General features: G+C 36.5%; 1 protein-coding gene across 4 annotated transcripts in view; it reads left to right on the top strand.

Moving 5' to 3' along the window:
* CLCN3 (chloride voltage-gated channel 3) overlaps nucleotides 1–21,343 on the top strand; it is a 97,465-nt gene that overhangs the window by 22,901 nt on the left and 53,221 nt on the right. The window contains exon 1 of one of the 4 annotated variants that reach the window (XM_040470782.1): nucleotides 17,272–17,538. The exons of 2 other annotated variants lie outside the window; for them this stretch is intronic. In XM_040470782.1, the coding sequence (XP_040326716.1) occupies nucleotides 17,460–17,538 (79 nt within the window). In that variant the 5' untranslated portion in view covers nucleotides 17,272–17,459. Of the gene's footprint in view, nucleotides 1–17,271; nucleotides 17,539–21,343 lie in introns of those variants that run through there. One more of the 4 variants, XM_040470799.1, reaches the window with a different exon arrangement.

Below are 21,343 nucleotides of genomic sequence, written 5' to 3'. Positions count from 1 at the left end.
TACCAGACTTCTCAGGTTTGGGCTAGGACTGTGTTTGCTTTCTTGACTTTCCGTGTCTTTTTCTTTACAGTCTGCTTTCCTCCTAGGTTAAGCTGTACTTTTTTCCAGTATAATTGTCCTAGTAAATCTTGTTGATTTTATCGTTTATTTTTCTGTCTGCATGGTTTTGTTTAGAGATGATTCATTATGTATTGATTAACATATTTTAACTTAAAAAAATTTTTTTTTGGAGAGAGACAGAAAGAGCGTGTGTGTGCAGAACATGCCATGGGGCTCTATCTCATGACCCTGGGATCATGACCTGAGCCAAAATTAAGAGTTGGCTGCTCAACCACCTGAGCCACCCAGGTGCCCCTACATATTTTAACTCTTGATGAGCAATCTTATTTTCCTTATTTCTAAATTTTTGTGAGGAGGGGATATTAGTATATCATGGGCAGCCACAGGTGCTGTTTATCTTATCCTCTCTTCTTTTTAAAAAAATATTTTTAATGCTTGTTTTTTGAGAGAGAGCGAGCATGAAGCGGGGAGGTGCAGAGAGAGAAGGGGGAGAGAGAGGATCTCAAGCAGACTCTGTGCTGCCAGAGAACCTGATGCAAGGCTTAAACTCCTAAACTGTGAGATCATGACCTGAGCAGAAGTTGGACGCTCAACCAGGTGCCCTATTTTATCCTCCCTTCTTACAACACCTAATATATTGGCATGCACACAACAGAAGCTCATTAAAAGGTTGCTGTTTTGGTTTTATTTTGTTTTTTAATGTTTATTTTTGAGAGAGAGAACAAGTGAGAATGGGGAGAAAGGGGAAGAGAGAGAGAGGGGGGACAGAGGATTGGAAGCGGGCTCTGCACTGTCAGTGTGGAGCCTGATGTGCGGCTAGAACCCGTGAACTGTGAGATAATGACCTCAGCCGAAATCAAGAGTCAGATGGTTAACTGACAAAGCCACCCAGGCACCTCTGTCATCACTTGTTTCTCAGTTTTCTTACTTGAAAAATGAATGTAAGACATTCTACCTACCCAACTCAGCTCAGTTTTGGAAACCAAAGAATATAGTAAAAGAAATGGCAGAAGTGTTGCTATTATGTATGAGAGTCCTTTGTGGCGATTTTGGCTTGGGTACTCAAAGTTTACACTTGCTTATACTTTGTCAGCTGTCAGATTGCATCATGACATGCAGATAGATTAGTCTGGGTTCATAAAAATCGTAAATGATTAATGAAAGGACTTAGTAATGGATTGCCTTGGAGAGATGCTGACCTAGAACTGAGCAGGGAATATACACGATGAGCCCAGATTATGTGTAGTACCAGAAGTAAGGAAGTGCTCAAAAAACAAAGGGATGAGGGATTGTCCAGAGAACACAGGAACTAATTTGAAAGAACTCTAATTGGTTGAAACTGGAACAATTTGAGCAACAAAATAATGTACAATTGGAATATAACCAAAGTGTAAAATAAATATAAATGAGCACATACATATGACACAAATGATATAAATTGATATAAATGATAAATAAATGGAGGAAAAGAGACAAGTCTCCCTTGTAGAAGAATTCCAAATAGGGGCTCCTGGGTGGCTCAGTCAGTTGAGCATCGGACTCTTGATTTTGGCTTAGGTCCTGATCTCACAGTTTTGTGAGTATAAGTCCTGCATCGGGCTCTGTGCTGACGGTGCAGAGCCTGCTTGGGATTCTCCATCTCCCTCTCTCTCTGCCCTCCCTCAACTTGCACGGTCTCTGTCTCTCTCCAAACAAATGAAAATAAACTTAAAAAAATTTTTTTTAAAATAATTTATGTAAATATTCTACCCTCATGGAGGAGGAGTTTATTTCCTAACTCCTTCTCCCTTAAGGGTGGGCTAGACTTAGTGACTTACTTCTGAAGAATAGAATAGGAAAGAAGGGAAAAATAGTAACTTCGCAGTGGAGAAACATGGCAAACACTATTGTAACCAAGTGATGAAGGTTAATATCACTGATGATGTCATATGGATATTACATACCCCTAATATGTGATAGGAAGAGCACTTCACCTTTGTGATAATTCTTTTCAAAGACCTATAACTCTAACTACAAGAGAAACAATAGACAAACCTGGACTGAGGGGATATTTTGCAGGATACTTAACCAGTCAAGGTCATGAAAAATGAGGAAAGCCTGAGAAAGAGTCATATACCAATTTAGGAAGATAAGTTAACATTAGGAAGATGTGTTAACATACATTGTGGTATCCTGGTTTGAAACCTGGAATAGAAAGAGGACATTAATAGAAAAACTGGTAAAATTTAAATAAGGTCTGGAGTTCACTTAATAGTGATGTATCATTGTCAGTTTCTTAGTTTAGATAAATGTATCATGAAAATAAGTATAAGATGTTAACAGTTGAGGAAGCTGAGTGGGCGGTATTTGTGACCTCTTGGTACTGATTTTTTGTAAATCTGAAATTAGTCCAAAAGAAGGTTTATTTTAAAAAGTGAATTGGGAAGAGTTAACTTTTAAATAATAAAAGCAAAATGTGATTATAAAAGAAACTGTGAATGATGAAGATATAAGGTTGTAAATGAAATTCATTCATAATCCTACTACCCATAGATAACTGATAATTTTAGTATTTTTTTTTCTGGACTCAATTCTGTGCATATTGCATTCAACAATAATTATTAGGCTCCTTTTGGGCCAGATACCATTCTAGATGCTTGGGATAGAGCAGTGAACAAGAATGATATGAGACTTCCATTTAAGGAGTTTGTACTCCAGTGAGAGTACCATTGAAATAAACAATAATTGCAGAAGAAACCATTACAGTTGTGTTATGGTAAGTGCTGTAAAGAGGAGGTGTAGGTGTGAGAACAAGTAAGTGAGGAAATCTAAGATGTATCACTTAAGGTAAGAACTGAAAAATGAGAAGACTGACAGGTGAAGGGGAAGAGGTGATTTGTGGGTGCTGGCAGGTTGGCTACAGGGGACTGTTACAGGTAGAAGGAACTGCTTGTGAGAAAACCCTCAGGGAAGAAGGAGCCTGAGCTTGAGAATGCATGATGGTTGGAGTATGGAGAATAAGATCTGGAAACTAGCGGGATGTGCCTGATGGGGTAGTTAAGCAAGGTTGAAATATGCATTTAAAGTTTTGGGACTTTTTCCTGAGAGTGATATGAAACCATTGAAGGGTTTTGAAGCAGAGGAGTAATATGATCTTTGTAATTTATTTTATTTTATTTTTTAAGTTTATTTATTTATTTTGAGAAGGAGAGAGAGGGTGCACAAGCAGGGGAGGGGCAGAGAGAGAGGGGAGAACTTTAAGCAGGCTCCGTGCTGTCAGTGCAGAGCCCAACGTGAGGCATGGAGCTCAGTCTCATGAAACGGGAGATCATGACCTGAGCCGAAATCAAGAGTCGACGGAGCCACCAAGGCACCCCGATCTTTGTATTTTTAAAATATCATTCAACAGCTGTGTGAGCAAATGGATTGGTAGGTATTGAGAGTAGGGAGGTAGAAGAGGGAATCCCTCCGAAGAGGGATGACGGCGTCTGACTGGCATAGTGCCAGATGGAGAGACTGATTCAAAGTAGATTTAGAAGTAAAATCAACAGACATACTGATTATTGGGTGGTGGTTGGAGGTGGGTAAAAGGGAGGGTTAGAAATTTCTAGCATATGAAGCTAGTAATGTCATCTACTAGGTGGGAAGTTTTTCAGTTAATATTAAGTGCATTGCCTTATGGTGCAAAAGTTTATCTTAGTGGTTTTTAACCATTGAATGATATTTGAATACACAAATGTATTCTAAATTCCTAGAAAAAAGTTACTGGGAGGAAGGTATTTATTTTATCTGTCAATGTGTAGTGAATACAAAGTTTTGAAAATTCGTGGGTACATTGTTCCTAAGATAAAAAGTCTGAATGCTGCTAAGCTAGAGTTGGTTGCTTTCTGTGAATAAGAATAATGAAATTCTTTGATATCAACTGCAGGTAGAAAACATTATTAATAAAATAATCCAAGAGTAGTTTTTTAGTAAATATTGTATCCTTGTATGTGGATTTATAGGCAAAAAGAAATTACTGAGTGTAAAGTTGTGGTAGAACTCAGAAATCCAAGAAATGTGTGCTGAATTAGGATGATGTGACTTTGCTACAATGTTTCAAAGATTATGTTTGTGCATGTTGTCTTTAGTAGATAAGTTGATTTTAGTCTTACTGTTTTCTCTGGCATGTACCTACTGATAACATTGATGGCATTGTTCTAATAGTGAGGCACTTGGCTCTAAATTTGATTTGGCAACATTTAACTATTAAGCCTTTAAAAAGCATGAAATGGTTACATCATGAATCTTCTTGGTAAAGATGTTTTAGAAATTCTTAAAATTAAGTTAATAAAATGCTACCATACCATTTAATAGCTGTCTATTGGAAAAAGGTAAAAAACTCTTTCAAATGGTCTACTGAGAATTAATTTCAGAAATAAATAATTCTGAGGTTCATATGATGCCTATTCAAGTAGTGTCATATTCTTAATAAATTTGACACTATGTTCTGTTGCCAACTACCTTGTAAACATTTTCTTCACCTCTATCTCCAGGTCACTTCAGTTAGAGCAGTCTACTTCACCTAACTAATATGTGTGGACTAAGGGACTTCCCTAGTTTGTGTATTTGTGTAAAAGCAAGGTAGTGCATTTGGGGAAAACTAACCCATACTAAGTTTATGAAGTGCTATAATTCAAGATGTTACTAATGAACAGAGAAAAATAACTTGGTACTATAAAGTGATATTTTGATAAAAATAGTCTAAAATACCAATGGAAAGCTAGTCAAGCACTGACTTATCCCAAAGATCATTGGAAAGAAGTGAGCTTAGTTTTGATGATTTATACCCCAGAAATCCCCTACAATTACTGTCATTGCTCTGCAAAAACAAACAACATCAAAAAACAACCCACCCAAAAAAACCCACAAAACTATTTTTTTAAGAAGTTCACAGAAAGTTAACTGAAATTAAGTCAGTGAACAATTTTTTTTAAATGTTCATTTATTTTGAAAGAGAGAGCACGCACACACATGGGGGAGGGGCAGAGAGAGAGGGAGAAAGGATCCCAAGCAGGCTCTGTGCTGTCATCGGAGAGCCAGACATGGGGCTCTGCTCATAATCTCTCAAATGGTGAGATCATGGCCTGAGCCAAAATCAAGAGTCAGAGGCTTAACTGACTGAGCCACCCAGGCTCCCCAAGTCAGTAAATAGTTTTTGTGTGTGTATTCTACCTCTCTCACAATGACATGTTGTAATAAATTAACATTTCTCCTGTGCATGTGGAATGTTACCTACGAAGTGCTTTGGGGAGAATTGAGAAAAGAGTTGGTTAAATCATATTTTGTGTCGTGGTTCCAATTAAGAATTCTATTTGAAAAAGCTTTCAGAAGTTATGAGCTAAGCCTGTAAGATCATACACAGAAGTAAATACATAAAATCATGGGGAGTCTACGGATCTGTTTAAACAGTTCCAAACTACTGTCATTTAGAGGAAATTCCTTGGGAGAAGCTGTGCTTAGAACAAATAAAAGTCAGTGTAGACACTTCCAAACTTGTTTTCTGTAACTAATCGAGACTGTAAATAAGATTAGAGTAGAGTGGCTTAGGGTAGGGAAGGAAAAAAGAATAATAAATCCATGTTAGATCATAATAGAATTAAAGGTAGGATAAATTTCTAACTCAAAGACTTTTGAATTGTGAAATGTAACACATATCGGAACAATGCATAAAGGCATAATTACACAGCTTAATGAGTTATCACAAAGCAGGCACTTTTACAGCACAACCAGGTTAAGAAAATAAAGCATTACTATACTTCAGAAGCCTCCTGTGGGTACCTTCCCAATCACAACTCTTTTCCTTTCCTTAGAGATAAATGCCATTTTCTCTTTGTCTAGTCACTTTTTTTTTTTTTTTTTGCTTTACTTTATGGCTTGATAATTTAAGTATGCATCCTTAAAATGACAATTTAGCATTGTCTGTTTTATTTTTTTTAGTTTTTAATTTAAAAAAAAATTTTTTTTACATTTATTTATTTTTGAGAAACAGAGTGAGACAAAGCATGAGTGGGGGAGGGGCAGAGAGAGAAGGAGACACAGAATCTGAAGCAGCCTCCAGGCTCTGAGCAAGCGGTCAGCACAGAGCCTGATGCGGGGCTTGAACCCACAAACTGTGAGATCATGACCTGAGCCGAAGTCGGACGCTCAACCGACTGAGCCACCCAGGTGCCCCTAGCGTTGTCTGTTTTAGAAAATTATAGATTATTTAAATTAATAAAATAAATCATACAGTACGCATTTCTTGCTTGTGTTTATTCAATGTGCTTTTCAAGATTCTTTTGTATTGTATGCAGTAGGTGTTTGTTGCAGTGTTGCTCTAGACTGTCTTATTCTTTTTTATGAATATACCAGCTTACCTGTTTATTTTAATATTGATGGGTCTTTGAATTATCAGCAGTTTTTGGCAGGTGTCAGCAGTGCTACATTGAATATTTTGCATTCATCCTGGTGAATATGTGCATAAATTTCATTTGGAGTGAACCTTTTGGGGCATAGGTTATGCTTTCCATAGTGGTGTTCCAGCTTACACTCAAGTTAACTGTGTATGAAAGCTTCCTTTGCTCCACATTCCTCAACCTCTTGATATTGTCACACTTTTAATTCTGTCCATCTGTTGGCTGTGTAATAGATCTGGTTGTGTGTGTGTGTTTTTTATGTTTATTTATTTTGAGAGACAGAGTGCATATGAGTAGGGGAGGGGCGGAGAGAAGGGGAGAGAGAGAATCCCAAGCAGGCTCCATGCCATCATTGCAGAGCCTGATACGGGGCTCAAACTCACAAACCGTGAGATCATGATCTGAGCTGAAATCAAGAGTTGGGCACTCAACCAACTGAGCCACCCAGGTGTCCCTCTGATTGTGGTTTTAATTTGCACTTCCTTGGTTGCCAAGGAGATTGAGCAATTTTTCATGCTAATTGGCTATTTAAAATTTTGTTTGAAGACCTATTTAAGTCATTTGCTTGTTTTTCTATTGATGTGCCTGAGAGATTTGTAAAAGTTCTTTATTTTCTATATATAAGCTTTTTGTTCGTCATATTGTTAAAAATATCTCGTATTCTGTGGGTCCTGTTTCATTTTCTGTTATAGTCTATTTGGGCTGCTATAACAAAAGTACTATAGATTGGGTGGCTTGAGCAACAAATGTGGTTTTCAGTTCTGTGTATTGCTCACAGTTTTGGAGGCTGGAAAGTCCAAGAGCAAGGACAGACAGACTGGATGTCTGTTGAGGAGGGGCTGCTTCTGGTTCACAGTCTGCCATCTTTTTGTTGTGTCCTTGAGGGAACTCTCTGGAGTCTCTTTGTGAGGGCACTAATTCCATTCCTGAATACCTTCATGACCTAATCACCTCCCAAAGGACCTACCTCCAAATAACATCAACTGGGGATTAACCATCAACATATACATTTTGGTGGGTTACAGACATTCAGTCTGTAGCATTATGATGGACAAATTAAGAGCAAATGTTCTTATAATGTCCTCTGTGTTGATCTTTTGCTTTATGGCTGATGCTTTTTGTGTCTTAAGAAAAATTTCCCTCCACTGAGGTCATGAATATATTTTCTTATATCATTTTGTAAGAGTTTTATTTGCCTTTCTCACTTGAGTCTATAATCACCTGAGTGGGGTGTGTGTGTGTGTGTGTGTGTGTGTGTGTGTGTGTGTGTATGAATGGATTAGGGTGTATTTAATTTTTTTTTGTCCATATACACAACCAATTGTCCTAATGCCAGTTACTAAGAAAATCATTTTTTATCTATTCTTCTGTAGGGCCACCCCTAAGAATATATTAAGGTTCATATATAGGAGGATCTATTTCTTGACTCTTAGTTCTGTGTGAGTGGCTTTGTTTTGTTTTAGCTTTATGCCAAAAGCATTCTGTTTATAATGTTACTGTGATTAAAATGGTCTCAGTATCTGGTAAAGCATATACTCTCACTTTATTGTTAAGATTGTCTTGATTATTCTTGGGCCTTTTTATTTCCAGGTAAATTTTAGCATGATTTGTCATAAAAAAAAAAAAAAAAAAAAAAAAAGCCTGTTGGGTTTGTAACAGGGTGCAAGAGCACCTGGCTCCAGAGTTTCCAAATAGACCAGGTTTGGCCACTCACTGCTGACATAATTCAGAGACAGACCAGTGATGGTGAAACAAGAAAGGAGTTTATTTCAGCGAGGCAACACTGGGAAGACAACGGACTAGCATTTCAAAGACTGTCTCCAAAGTGCTGAAAATACTTCTAGGTTTATATAAGGAAAATGTGGGGACAAAGGTTGGTGGGTATAAGCAGGTGGGCAGTAAAGGTCAGATCAGTCATTGCCTTCATGTCAATTATGAGGGGTCTTGCTGGTGTCAGGGCAGTTGTTATTCCTTGAGGGGTAGTTTCAGTTCCCATCACAGGATGGTTTGCCCTTTGGGTCTTTTGTCTGAGTTGAAAGGTAAGCTAGAAAGAACTTGCTAGAAAGTATAGACTAAGGTAAAATGGAGGTAAATCCTCAGGTTTTTGGTTGGCATTTAATTGAGTCTATAGGTCAGTTTGAATCTAACTCATGAACATGGTATACTTCTCTGTATACTTGAGTCTTTTTAAATGTTTTCCAATGAGGTTTTAGTCATTCCTAGTGACTTTTGTGTTTATTTGTTACACTCGTTCCTGGATTTTCTTTTTTAATATTACTGCTATTTAATGCTGTTTTTATTTTAATATTCTATTTGCTGGGGGCACCTGGCTGGCTCAGTCGGTTGAGTGTCCAACTTCGGCTTAAGTCATGATCTCACAGTTTGAGTTTGAACCCCTCCCCACCTCAGTTGGGCTCAATGCTGTCAGCACAGAGCCTGCTTTGGATCCTCTGTCTCCTTTTCTCTGTGCCCCTCCCTTGCTCATGCTCTCTCAAAAATAAACATTTTTTTTTTAATTAAATTTTTTTTTTCAACTTTTATTTATTTTTGGGACAGAGAGAGACAGAGCATGAATGGGGGAGGGGCAGAGAGAGAGGGAGACACAGAACTGGAAACAGGCTCCAGGCTCTGAGCCATCAGCCCAGAGCCTGACGCGGGGCTCGAACTCATGGACCGCGAGATCGTGACCTGGCTGAAGTCGGACGCTTAACCGACTGCGCCACCCAGGCACCTCTCAAAAATAAACATTTTAAAAAATATATTCTGTCTGCTGGTATATTTTGAAATTTAGTTTTTTGAATATTGATTTTTAACTCTAATTGTAATGATTTATTTGTCCAGCCTTCTTTTTGAGAGAGAGAGAATGAATCGAGGGGCAAAGAGAGGGAGAGAGAGAATCCCATGCAGTCTCCTTGCTGTCAGTGCAGAACCCAACATGGGACCTGATCTCACAAACTGTGAGATGATGACCTGAGCCAAAATTAAGAGTCAGACACTTAACCAGCCAAACCATCCAGGGACCCCTGTGATGTCTTTTAAGATTATAGTCATACCATTGGCAAATAATGACCATGTTGTTTCTTGCTAATCTTTATAGTGTTCTCCTTTCCTTTCCCCTTGCTTGACTGCACTGGCTAGGACCTCTAGCCTCTAGTACACTGTTGTATGGAAATAGTGATTGCCAGTGTCTTTTGTCTTGTTTTAATCCTGAAGTTTCACCATTAAGTATTCACCTCCAAATTTAAGTATCATGCTAATTTGGATTTTTGTGTTATCTCTCATTAGATTAAACAGGTTAACATCTATTCCTAGTTGATTTAAGAGTACACAATATATGGGTGCCTGGGTGGCTCAGTCAGTTGAATGTCCAACTTTGGCTCAGGTCATGATCTTGCAGTTCGTGAGTTCAAGCCCCACGTCAGGCTCTGTGCTGACAGCTGAGCACCTGGAGCCTGCTTCGGATTCTGTGTCTCCCTCTCTTTCCGCTCCTTCCCCACTCATGCTCTGTCTCTCAAAAATGAATAAACGTCAAAAACAAATTTTTTTAAAGAGTACACAATGTAAAATCATGATTGGTTGTTGAATTTGTCATTTTCCTTCCGTTTTTTGAGATGATCATTTGATTTATATCTCCTTTTTATCTATTAATAAACAGTTGATTTTCAGATGCTTAAATCAACTTACATTGCTTGTATGGACTCAATTAGATCATTGATATTTTAGTGTATTCTTTTGGATTTTTTTTTTTTTAATGTATAAATTGCTGGATTTGGTTTACTTTTGTTTAGGATTTTTGCATCTGTTCATAACAGATTGCTGGTAGCTTTCCTTTCTCATACTGTTCTCATTTTGGTATTAAGATTCTATTTCCCTTATAAAGTGAGTTGTAAATGATGGCCCCTTCTTCCAGTCTCTGAAGTGTTTATAAAAGGAGGGCATTATTTCTTCCTAAATATTGGTAGACTTTGCCAAAGAAACTCTAGGCTTAGAATTTTCTTTATAGGAAGGTTTTAAATTAATATTTCAAATTCTTTAATAGTTAATAGCACTATTCTGATTTTGTTTCTTTCTAGATTAGTTTGGTAAGTTGTATTTTTTTTCAAAATTTACCTTCTTTTTAAAAAATTTAAAAAGGCACAAAGTCACTTGATTGCCTGTGGTTTCCATAGTCTTGTCTTCTTTTTCTTCCTGATCATGGTTATTTGTGCGGTCATTGAGAGAGTTCTTCCCTCCTTTCCCCTTCCTTATCCTCTTTCCCATTTCACCTTATTAATCATTGTCACTGCAGATTCATCAGTCATTAGTCTTTCCAATGAACTAGCTTTGCCTTTGTTGCGTTTTTCTATTTGTATTTTTCTGCTTTATTAATTTCTGATCATATTTTGTTCTACTTTCTTTGGGTTTATTTTGCTGTATTTTTCCCCCCTAGCTTCTTGAAATAAGGTTAGCTTCTTAATTTTAAGCTTCTTCTGTTCAGGTGAATACATTTAAAGCTCTAAATGTCTCTCCCAATACAGTTTTTATCACCATGTCATATGCCTTCATTATCATTATCACAAATTAAAAATCATTTCTAACTTCCACAGTGATACCTATTTTGACTTACAGGTTATTTAGAAATATAGTTCATGATTTCCAAACATATGAGGAATTTCTGGTTGTTTCAAATTGACTTAGAACATTGTTGTCAAAGAATATACATTGTGTCTTATCAGTGTATTGAAATTTTTTGAGGCTTGCATTGTGGACCAGTAAAAAGTCTATTTTTGTCAGTGTTCCACCCATGTTATAGAAGAGTGTATAATGTAAAGTGTTTGGTTAATGTTTTTCTCTATGCGTCCATCAGGTAAAATTTGGTACTCTACCTTTGAAGTCTCTAGTTTCCCTATTGATTTTTCTCCTTGTTTATTTCTGTAGGTATTTGACAGTGATGTATTAAAAATTTTCACTGTGTTTGTAGACTAATCTACCACTTGTCATTCTGTAAATTTTTGCTCTATATACTTTGATTTCATGTTAGTAAGTTACATCTTCCTGGTGAATTGAACCACCTTACTTTGAAGTACCTCTATCTATTTCCAATTTTCTTTAAAATGTCCTTTGATAATAATATAGCTCCCCGGATTTCTTTGGATTAGGGATCACATGCTCTATTCTTTTAATCCTTTTACTTTCAGCCTTTCTGCATTGGTATGTTTTAGCTGATACTCTCATAATTATATAGTTGGCGTTAAAAAATCCAATTAGATAGTGTTTATCTTTTTTTTTTTTAAGTTTATTTTGAGAGAGAGAGAGCGAGCATGCACGAGTTGGGGAGGGGCAGAGAGAGAGGATCCCAAGCAGGCACTCCCAATGTAAGGTGTGGAGCCCAACTAGGGGACTCCAACCAGGAACTGTGGTATCTAGACCTGGTTTAAAATCGAGTTAGATGCTTAACTGACTGAGCCACCCAAGTGGCCCATGCTTATGTTTTAATTAGAGCATTTTAGTATATTTACACTTAATATAATATTGTTATATTTGCATTTCAGTATTTCTAAAACTTAGAACTCTTAAAATAGTCTTTTATTCAGTCTTTGTACCAGTTTGTGTACATGCATGAAAATATTTGACACATTTCTTGAAAAGGAATTGCTTAGGCATTAAAATTATTGGCTGTTTTTGGTTCCGATTTTGAAAAAGTGATCATTGTATGATGTTTTCATGTTTTTAATCTTATGATACATTATTTGAGTAATCAGACAGCCATGTTGAGAACTGAAACGTTTATGTTTGTGAGGTTGAATATTGCAAAACCATTTTGTGTTTTTTGTTTATTTTCTGGTGTGTCATTTCTGAAGAATTTCCAGGTCCTCTTTCTTTTGTGTTGCAGTAACTTTGCAGCTATCTGTATAGCTTGAATTGATTGTCTTTCTTGAAAGCTTTGCTATCTCTCTCTCTCTCTCTCTTTTTTTCCTCCTTTGATATTTTTGCTCAGGGAGGACAATTGACAATACAAGTTAAAGTTGAATGCCAATAGTGTGTCAAATGTAAATGTATAGCAGCTATACGTAATAGAATATAAACTAAAGTTAATCTGACACTTCTGATAATAATAATTTAGTTTGAGGATTCAAGGATGTAATTTTTTGTTAATGTTTATCTCATAAGTGATTTATAAGCATTTCATTAAAAAGCATCTTATAGAAAATTTAGAACATATACAAAGGTACAGGGAAGAGATTATGTGCTTTTTGTTCTCAAGACTTAAATAATTGTCAATTCATGGCTAATTTTGTTTTTTTACTACTTTCTATAATTTTGGAATAAATTGGAAACCTTATATTATTTTAGATAGATACACTGTGATAGAGTCTCACCCTGATCAAACTTTAGTCAGGCTCATTTGAATTCTCTTCCCAACCAAGTCTCAACTGTTGGTCTTATGTTGTCTGTTTTTGTATTGCTCAGTTTGGGCAGTAATCCTGTCAAGTTGGCTTAGTCAGAATCCTGTACCCTCAACACCCTGGAGTTCCACATCCCTCACTACCTTCCAGGTGATGTCCTATCACCCAGGGCTGCCTTCAGCCAGAATCCTGTTAGGTCTGCTTAGTGAGAATCTCTCTTACCCTAGGTGTTTCCTCTTAATAATTATTTTTCTATCCACTGAAAACCCCCACCCCTTCTCCTTGGTTGTGGATTCCCGCTTTTTCTTGTTATATTGGGAATTGAGCCAAATTCTGTATTGAGATCTCTTTTCCCCTTTTGCAGTAGTCTTGAATAAAATCTGTTTTTACCTGTTTTAACTATTACACAGTTAATGTATTTCATTATGTATCCCTAAAAGATAAGAATTCTTTTATAGGCTATTATTGGTGAGGTTTTGAGGGGATCTGTAGCTGACGGACAAGAAAGAATTCTTGAGATGTCTTAGGTGCAAAGAGGTTATTAAAGCATGAGGACAGGACCCTTGGGCAGGAAGAGCTGCACTGGGGTTATGAGGAATGACTGATTATTTATCTGGGAGTTGGGGCATTGGTAAAGGCCCCAAATCCCAAAAGGATTTTCATATGCTAAAGACACTGGAGGCTTTGCTATTGTTGAGCTCAAGTTATTTTTCCTTCTAGCAAAGCATTAACATAAGGACAATAGGAAGTTCCTGGAGGAATGTTTTACTCTGCCTATCTCGAGTATTTGTCAATGGGCTACAGGTTATAAGGAATTTATTTTATCTACATTTTCTTCTTGCCTTTGTTCCCCACATCACCGTGGAGGGGAGGGTGATGTTAGGGCTGCAGGAAACTGAGTCTGTAGGCTTCTGGAGATTGCCTTTTTTTCTTGTAAATCGTTAAAATCATTGCAAATTGATGGAAACTTCTGTCCTGCTTGACTGTAATCTCTATCAGTTAACCATTTATTTTTCCTTTTCCTTTGTTCTTGGGCAGCCTGGAGTGCCTGAGGAATATCACATATATCCTACCTGGGGTTGGGGCCGGGGTGGAAGGGTGGGGGGAAGGTGGTTAACTTGAGCTTTGCCCTCAGCTTCTTTGGCTCCCTCATCATTATTACATCTAAAATATAGTTGCTTAAAATCACATATCTTGCTTATTTCTCATTTCTTCAGTTGTTTCATAAAAATTTGTACTTTGAAATTGATTTATCTTTTAATACTTGTTTTTTTATTATTTAATTTTATTTTAAAAAAATGTTTATTTATTTCGAGGTGGGGGAGCGTTCAGGGGAGGGCCACAGAGAGAGAGGAGAGAGAATCCCAAGCAGACTCCATGCCATCAGTGCAGAGCCCTACATGGGGTCAGTCTCATAAGCCGTAGACCATGACCTGAGCCAAAATCAAGAGTTGGATGCTCAACTGGCTGGGCCACCCATGCACCTGTATTTTTTTTTTTTTTTTTTTTTTTTTACTTTTAGAGAAAGAGAAGCATGCAAGGGAGGAGAGGGGCAGAGGGAGAGAGACGAAGAGAATTTTAAGCAGGTTCCACACTCAACGTGGAGTCCGCTGCAGGGCTTGATCTCAGAACCCTGGGATCGTGACCTGAGCCAAAATCAAGTGTTGGCTTTTCAACCAACTGAGCCACCGAGGCACCTATTGTTTTAATTCTGTATAGGTCTCCCCACTTCCCCTTTTTTTTTTTTTCCTGAGTATATTTTTCCTGACTATAAATCTAATGTTGTAGATTTCTTGGATCATATATGTTAGAAGGGACTTAAAGATTGAACATTGTAGTACTATAGTCAAATATATATGTAGTTATATGTGTGTGGTTAGAATACTATAGTCATCTATTCTGCCTCCCTGATTTACACATCTCAGAGAGGTTGTGGTTTATCTAGAATGCCACATCAAGGCTGAGGTTAGAATTGAGGGTGCATTTGGGAGTAGAAATATCTTCCCCTTCTGAATTTTTAAGTTCATTTTTGTGCTACCATTTTAGTGTGTTTATTCTTCAGAGGTTCCATCTGGAGCATTGTCCCCTTATGGAACTTGGGGGGGGGCCCCCCCCCCCCGTTGCGCCTTCGAATTCTTAAATTTGTTTTTTCTTCTCTTTCCACTTGAGCTCCATGCTAACTGTAATTCAGTTTCTTAAACTTACAATAACCGACTCTGTGTCAAAGTCCTCTTTTGCCACACCTTCCCATCTACTTTGTCCTTTTCTAAAGTACAGTTGAAAAGCACTTTAGCTTGAGTAGTCATTCTTTTAAGCAAAAGTGGCAGCCATGGATCTCTTAAGCATGAGATTTGATTACTTTTGAAAATTTTTTGAGCTTTCAGATTTATTATTACAAAAGTAGTATAATTAAAAATTTCAGTAATAAGTAACGTATTTGTCTAAAAAGTAAAACCGTGTGGAACTATATATAGTAAAAACCAAATGTACCATTAACCTCCCCCACTTCTATCTCTTTCCTTCCTCAGTAATAACAATTACTAAGAGTTTGGCGTGTCTCATTCTAGACTTAACGCTATACAAATACAATTTCTTATTCTAGACTTCACTCTGTACAAATACAGTTATGTGTTAGATATACATAAGTTTTGTTCTTTAAAAACAGTTGAGATTATGTTTATGCTACAAAACTTTTACTTATGCAACATGGTCAATATATTTTATAGGGAAGGTATTCTTCCTCCTCTAGTTATTGCTAGCTAGTTATGATTTTCACTTTTCCTTTTAGACCAAGTTGTAAATCAGGAAAAACAAGTTAAGAGAGTGCCTACAAATACCAGGAAAACTTACAGATAAATTTTCATTTTCTCTGAAAGGTGTAGAAGAATATCATAAAAACTAAGTTATTCATAAATGCTGTATAGCATATATATATATTTTTAAAGTCTTATAACAGTAGAATATACATACCAAAAGACCACAGAGGAAGAAACTTACATTGGTTAATTTAGTAAAGTCAGCTCTTTGTCAAAGCTTTCCTTGCTTAAAAAAAAAATCTAGGAGAATTTGAAAAATACACAAAACAAAAAAAGACCCACAGTCTTATGATAAATGTTAATAGTTGTAATCAGAATTAGATAGATAGTCCTAGTGTAGTCTTTATTCTAGACTATATGCCTTTCCCACATTCCTTTTTCCTAAATCTCAGGTAAGCTTTTATAAGAAGAGCTAGCTTTCTGAGGTTCACACTTTTTGAAATATAAAACTTTAACCTAATTTTAAAAAGGATCTTGAATAACTTAATGTACTGGACAAATAGAATTAGTCCCTTCTCTTTACTGCCATCTGAATCATTCCTTTCTTTCTCTAAACCCATTTCTCATATAAATGTCTTGACTAGGAGTGGACCTTAAAGGTTGGCTCATTCAATACTTAGGAAAATAAATTTTACAGACCCTCTTCGTCGTGTGGAATTGTTCTCATCGACAGCACATGTTTAGTGGCACTGCAGCAACATAGCTACTTCAGGAGAATCTCTTAGTCTAGAGGAATCACCTCAGAGAGAGCTGTAAAAATGTAAACTCATATTAAACGAGCATCAGCTTTTTTATTTTGGAATGACAGTTTGAAACGAAGAGTTACTTTATTTCTGAATTCCATGAAAATTTTTAGCAAAGAGACAATTGGAATACATTTTGGAGACACATTTTACTAAAAGCCTTTTTTTGAAGCACAAATCTTTGTAAGGTAGGAAAAGTAGGAAGAAAGAAAAATTCCTATCTAGTAAATCTTTTTGCATAGTTTCCACAAATAATAGCTAAGTTATTTAGTATGTTTTCTACTCAAAAGCTAGAATGTCTTATTAGCTAGTTCCTTGAAGGAAGGAAACAAGAGGCTGCTGGAGGGGATTAGTGAGATAAAACACTTCAGCTGTTCAGTTACTAAATTTTTAATCCACAATAGAGGTCTGTAGTACAGTTTAGATAATTAAGAATAGACTTTTAAAACAAAGTCTCTTGAAGGCTTTGGTATGTACATAAAAATTAGTACATTTATATTATAAAGTATTGCAATCTTACTAGTGTGTTTCTCTCATTTTTCTACATTAGAATTGAAAAGAGGCATTGTCTACATCCAGTATTTCCCTTTCACATCTCTGTATTAAATATTTGGTTTCCCTTATATTTATTTTAAAATGAAAACGAAATAATGTTTCTATTGTTTTACTATAGTTGCCACTGATGTTCTAGAAGCTGCATGGTGAGAGCTTTAAAATTCTCAAACCAGTTTTGTCTGTTACACTTGGAGCTTAGTCATCATCATACGTAGCAGGACCTGATTAAGAAGGCTGTTCCGCCTCTAAGCCTTGCTAGATTGTAGCCACTAGCAACCAGGCTGCAATAATTTCCCTTTGATGACATCATCCACTGTGGAAGAACCCAGTTGCTTCAGCGAGTCGAACTACATACAGTTCTAACCCTCATCAAATATGGCATCTCCCTCGCCCGCTGGTGCAGGGGTGGAAAAAATGCCAGTGTTTTCTTAAGCTAGCGAGCTTTTCTTTTTCTTTTTCTTCTTCTTTATAAAAATTCTAATCATGGATGCTTCTTCCGATCCCTATTTGCCTTATGACGGGGGAGGAGACTGTATTCCCTTGAGGGAATTACATAAAAGAGGTAATACCATCCCCTTGCTGTGAATCCTCTATTGGTATGTTTTGCATGTGGCTGGGGTGGTTCTGTAGTTTAAACAGGTTTTGGAATGTCCTTTATATATTGTAGTGTGTTGTTTAGTTGCCCTGGAATGTTAGTAAGGAGCAAATGCAGCCTTCTGAATGGCTCTGTAGTCGTCCCTGATTGTTTTCTCTGTGCAGATTAGTACTGCTTCAGAGCACATCGGACTGGGACTCCGACTCCATCTTCTGTGTGAAAATCCTCTCTCTATTTAACTGCGAAAATGCATTAATCCGCTTTTATAGCTAACTGGAGTCATGTTAGCACCTAAAAAGTAATGTTTTTCTTCCCTTTGGAAAACTTATGTGTTTCCTTTAATTTACACAGAGAAATCGAGTGTGTGCCTGTGCACCTGTATGTTTCAGCTGCTGCCAGTTACCATGTAGATTTTGCCACAACAAAGTAAATTTATAGTAAAAGCTCTCTCTGCATTTTAGAACACCTTAAGATGGCAATAAAGATGAACAAATTTTTATATATTAATATTTTTCATTTAATATATATTCCAGCTGATTAACATTAACTGCATTGTCTCCTACGGGTATTTTATAAAAATTGATATTATAAAAACATTTAGGGTATTGTTACACATCAGAAAATATAATAGTCACTAGTTTATAAAAACCAGAAAAGCACCCAGCATTCATGCCTGTGTCTTCGTAAAACTGATTACATGTTAATAAAACTGTCTTTTAAATTTTTTCTTAAACTATTCTAAAATTAGACTGGTTGGTAGTAGTTGTTCTAGAAAAGAATTGAACCTTAAGAAAAATCTCTTAGCTAGATGATTTCATTTATGAGCCATATTAATTGGAATTACTACTGTATGAGATATTATAAGCTCATTATGGGTTAACCCAAACTTTTATTTATGAAGCAAATAAGGAAGTTATGATTTTCCTGAGCTTATTTCACCTGTTTTAGTTAAAATACAGTTTGTATTCTGGTAATACTTTCTTTTTTTTAGTAAGAAGTTCCATTAGGATTAGAAAATGTTAAGATATTCAACAAATATTTATTGGTTGTATTGTGTCAACTAGACACTATTTTAGGCTCTGAACAGTTGTAACATTGAATATATTGTAGTATTCTGTTAGTAAAAGCTAACTTTTTAGATTTTGAGAAAAACTATATGAAGATCATGTTAACATATGGTATACTTTCTCTTACAAAGTTGTTTTCCATAAAATTGTATACATATATATGTATACATATTTTAATTTGGGGGGGAATATCTGAAAGCATAAAAAAGAAAATAAAAATTTCTCAATCCTACCACCCAGAAGTTCCCCCCCCCCCCCAATTTTTAATGTGTTCATAAACTCTCCTTTTTCCTATGTTTTTGTCATCCCTCTTCTGGTAAGGATTTCTTTAAACAGGAAGCAATGTGAATGAATGGTGACTGTTCAAATGTCACGGTATTTGCTAATCAGTAATTAAACTGTAAAACAAGACAAACTGTGTTTTCTCTGAGCTATTACAACATCTGTTTGCTGATGATGATAAACCAGAAAACCTGGGCTTGGGAAATCTAAATTCCCAGTGTTAAGCTTGACAGTCTTTGACTGAACTTATGATGGACTTCATCTCTGTATGAGATATGCAAATAATAAGAAATTAGCCAAAGCTTATGTGAGAGTAAAGCATGGTTATTGATGTGGTTATTGCTAAAAACATAAGCTTTTTGTTTCTCTTCTATTTTCATATATAGTCTTTTAGGAATCTTGCTTAAGGTCTAAATCAGGCACCCTCTTGTCAGCCCAGATAGGTTCCTTATCCCTTGATGAGACTTGCTCTAATAAGCCAGTGTTGTTTGAAAGTAACATTGTTCAGTCAGTTATTAGGCTCACTTGACCATACTGTGGCATCCTGATATTTATGGATAAGAGGTTATTTGTTTTCCTATAATTTATGACCTATTGTAGCCATAGGTCAACACAAAGGAACTGGAGACATAGAAACAGGCAGCTAGCATAAATGAAGAAAACTGAGTTAGCTTTCCTGTGAAGACAAAATTACAATGACTAGAAATATCTCTTGGGGCGCCTGGGTGGCTCAGTCGGTTAAGCGTCCGACTTCAGCTCAGGTCACGATCTCGCGGTCTGTGAGTTCGAGCCCCGCTTGGGGCTCTGGGCTGATGGCTCAGAGCCTGGAGCCTGCTTCTGATTCTGTGTCTCTCTCTCTCTCTCTCTCTGCCCCTCCCCTGTTCATGCTCTGTCTCTCTCTGTCTCAAAAATAAATAAAACGTTAAAAAAAATTTTTTTTAAATAAAAAAAAGAAATATCTCTTTAGGCTGATAAAGAATGAAGAGGCAGATAATCAAAGTATAACATTGTGAAGGATATTAATAAAGTAAACATGAATCTGTAACTGAATCTCTGAGTGCTAGAGTTAGGGATTACCTTTGTGGAGTAAATAAAATTCAGTTCTACTTTTCAAGGTGAGATGGTAACTGATAAAGCTTCCTACTTAAGTTGGTAATATAGAGACTGGAAATGTAAGTAGATTAAACATAGAATTAACATATTGTTGATAGATTAGAAATTAAGATGGCATTTTAGAAATAGCCATTTTTAAGATAAATTTCCTATACAGAAAATTTCCCATACAGAAACTATCAAGTTTTTTCATAAAATGTCTCTTCTATTTTTATCAGAAAAAAAATAAAAAACTTGGTTCATTTGAATTGTTAGTTTTTCAATACTTTGACCTTTTTCTTTTTTAAAAATATTTATTTTTGAGGGGGGGGTGAGAGGGTACAAGAGGGGAGGGGCAGAGAGAGAGAGAGAAAATCAAAAGCAGGCTCCCAGCTGTCAGCACAGAGCCCGTCGGGGTGGGGTAGGGGGGAGCTCAAACTCATGAACTGTGAGATCATGACCTGAGCCTTTCGGATGCTTCACTGTCTGAGCCCCCCAGGCACCCCAATACTTTGACTTTTTCTTAATTTGTTCATGAAGCCTAAGTAGTTTGGTGAGTTGAATTCTTCTCTGAAATCTACCAGGCCTTTCTTCTGGATTTTATCTTTTGGGCCTTGAGCCTCCATTTACTCTATGAGGGACCTTTAAAACTTATTTGAATATTAATTGTTTCATTCAATTATTTATTGAGTTCTTGTGTATATATATAGCACTACCAGGTGCTGTGGAGAATGATGGTGGTAGTAATAGTAATATTAATAATAGCTAATACTTAGTATAGAATTTGCTGTTTGCCAGATACTTTTGTAGGTGCTTTAGGTATATCATTTCATTCACATGTAACAAATTCTTTAATCCTCATCACAGACTTGTCACTCGGGTACTGTTATAATCCCCATTTTCCTGTTGACAAGACTGAGGTAAAGAAATAAGAAAGAGAAGTCAGGATTCAATCCAGATAATTTGGTTCGCACTCTCAAATTTGAGGAAATATTGCTTCTCACTATGTATATCCCTGTAATACTTGCCATTTGGAGCCTGGCATAGTCATAAGAAAACTTCCCAAGTTTAAAAACAAAGAAACAAACCCCAAGGAAATTAATGCATTTCTAGTGAATGGTATAAAGTACATGGTTTGTGGGATTTTAGGGGAGGAAGAGATCAGTCTGTTTTGACAAGTGCTATCAAAGTAGGCCAAGTTTTCAGGTACCCATGAGAATTTGATACAACATTCCTAGTAGAGAGGATAGAATGAATAAATGCTCTAATGGGTGTAAATTGCCTAGTATGTTGTTCCCTGATAAGTTTTGTTTTATCAGCGGGTCAGTAAA

This window comes from Herpailurus yagouaroundi, unplaced genomic scaffold, assembly GCF_014898765.1.
Source record: "Herpailurus yagouaroundi ecotype Mexico unplaced genomic scaffold, PumYag 28, whole genome shotgun sequence".
In the NCBI taxonomy this organism is placed as follows: domain Eukaryota; kingdom Metazoa; phylum Chordata; class Mammalia; order Carnivora; family Felidae; genus Herpailurus; species Herpailurus yagouaroundi.
The sequence above is the reverse complement of the archived record's forward strand: the minus strand, read 5'-3'. Positions and strand labels throughout refer to the sequence as shown.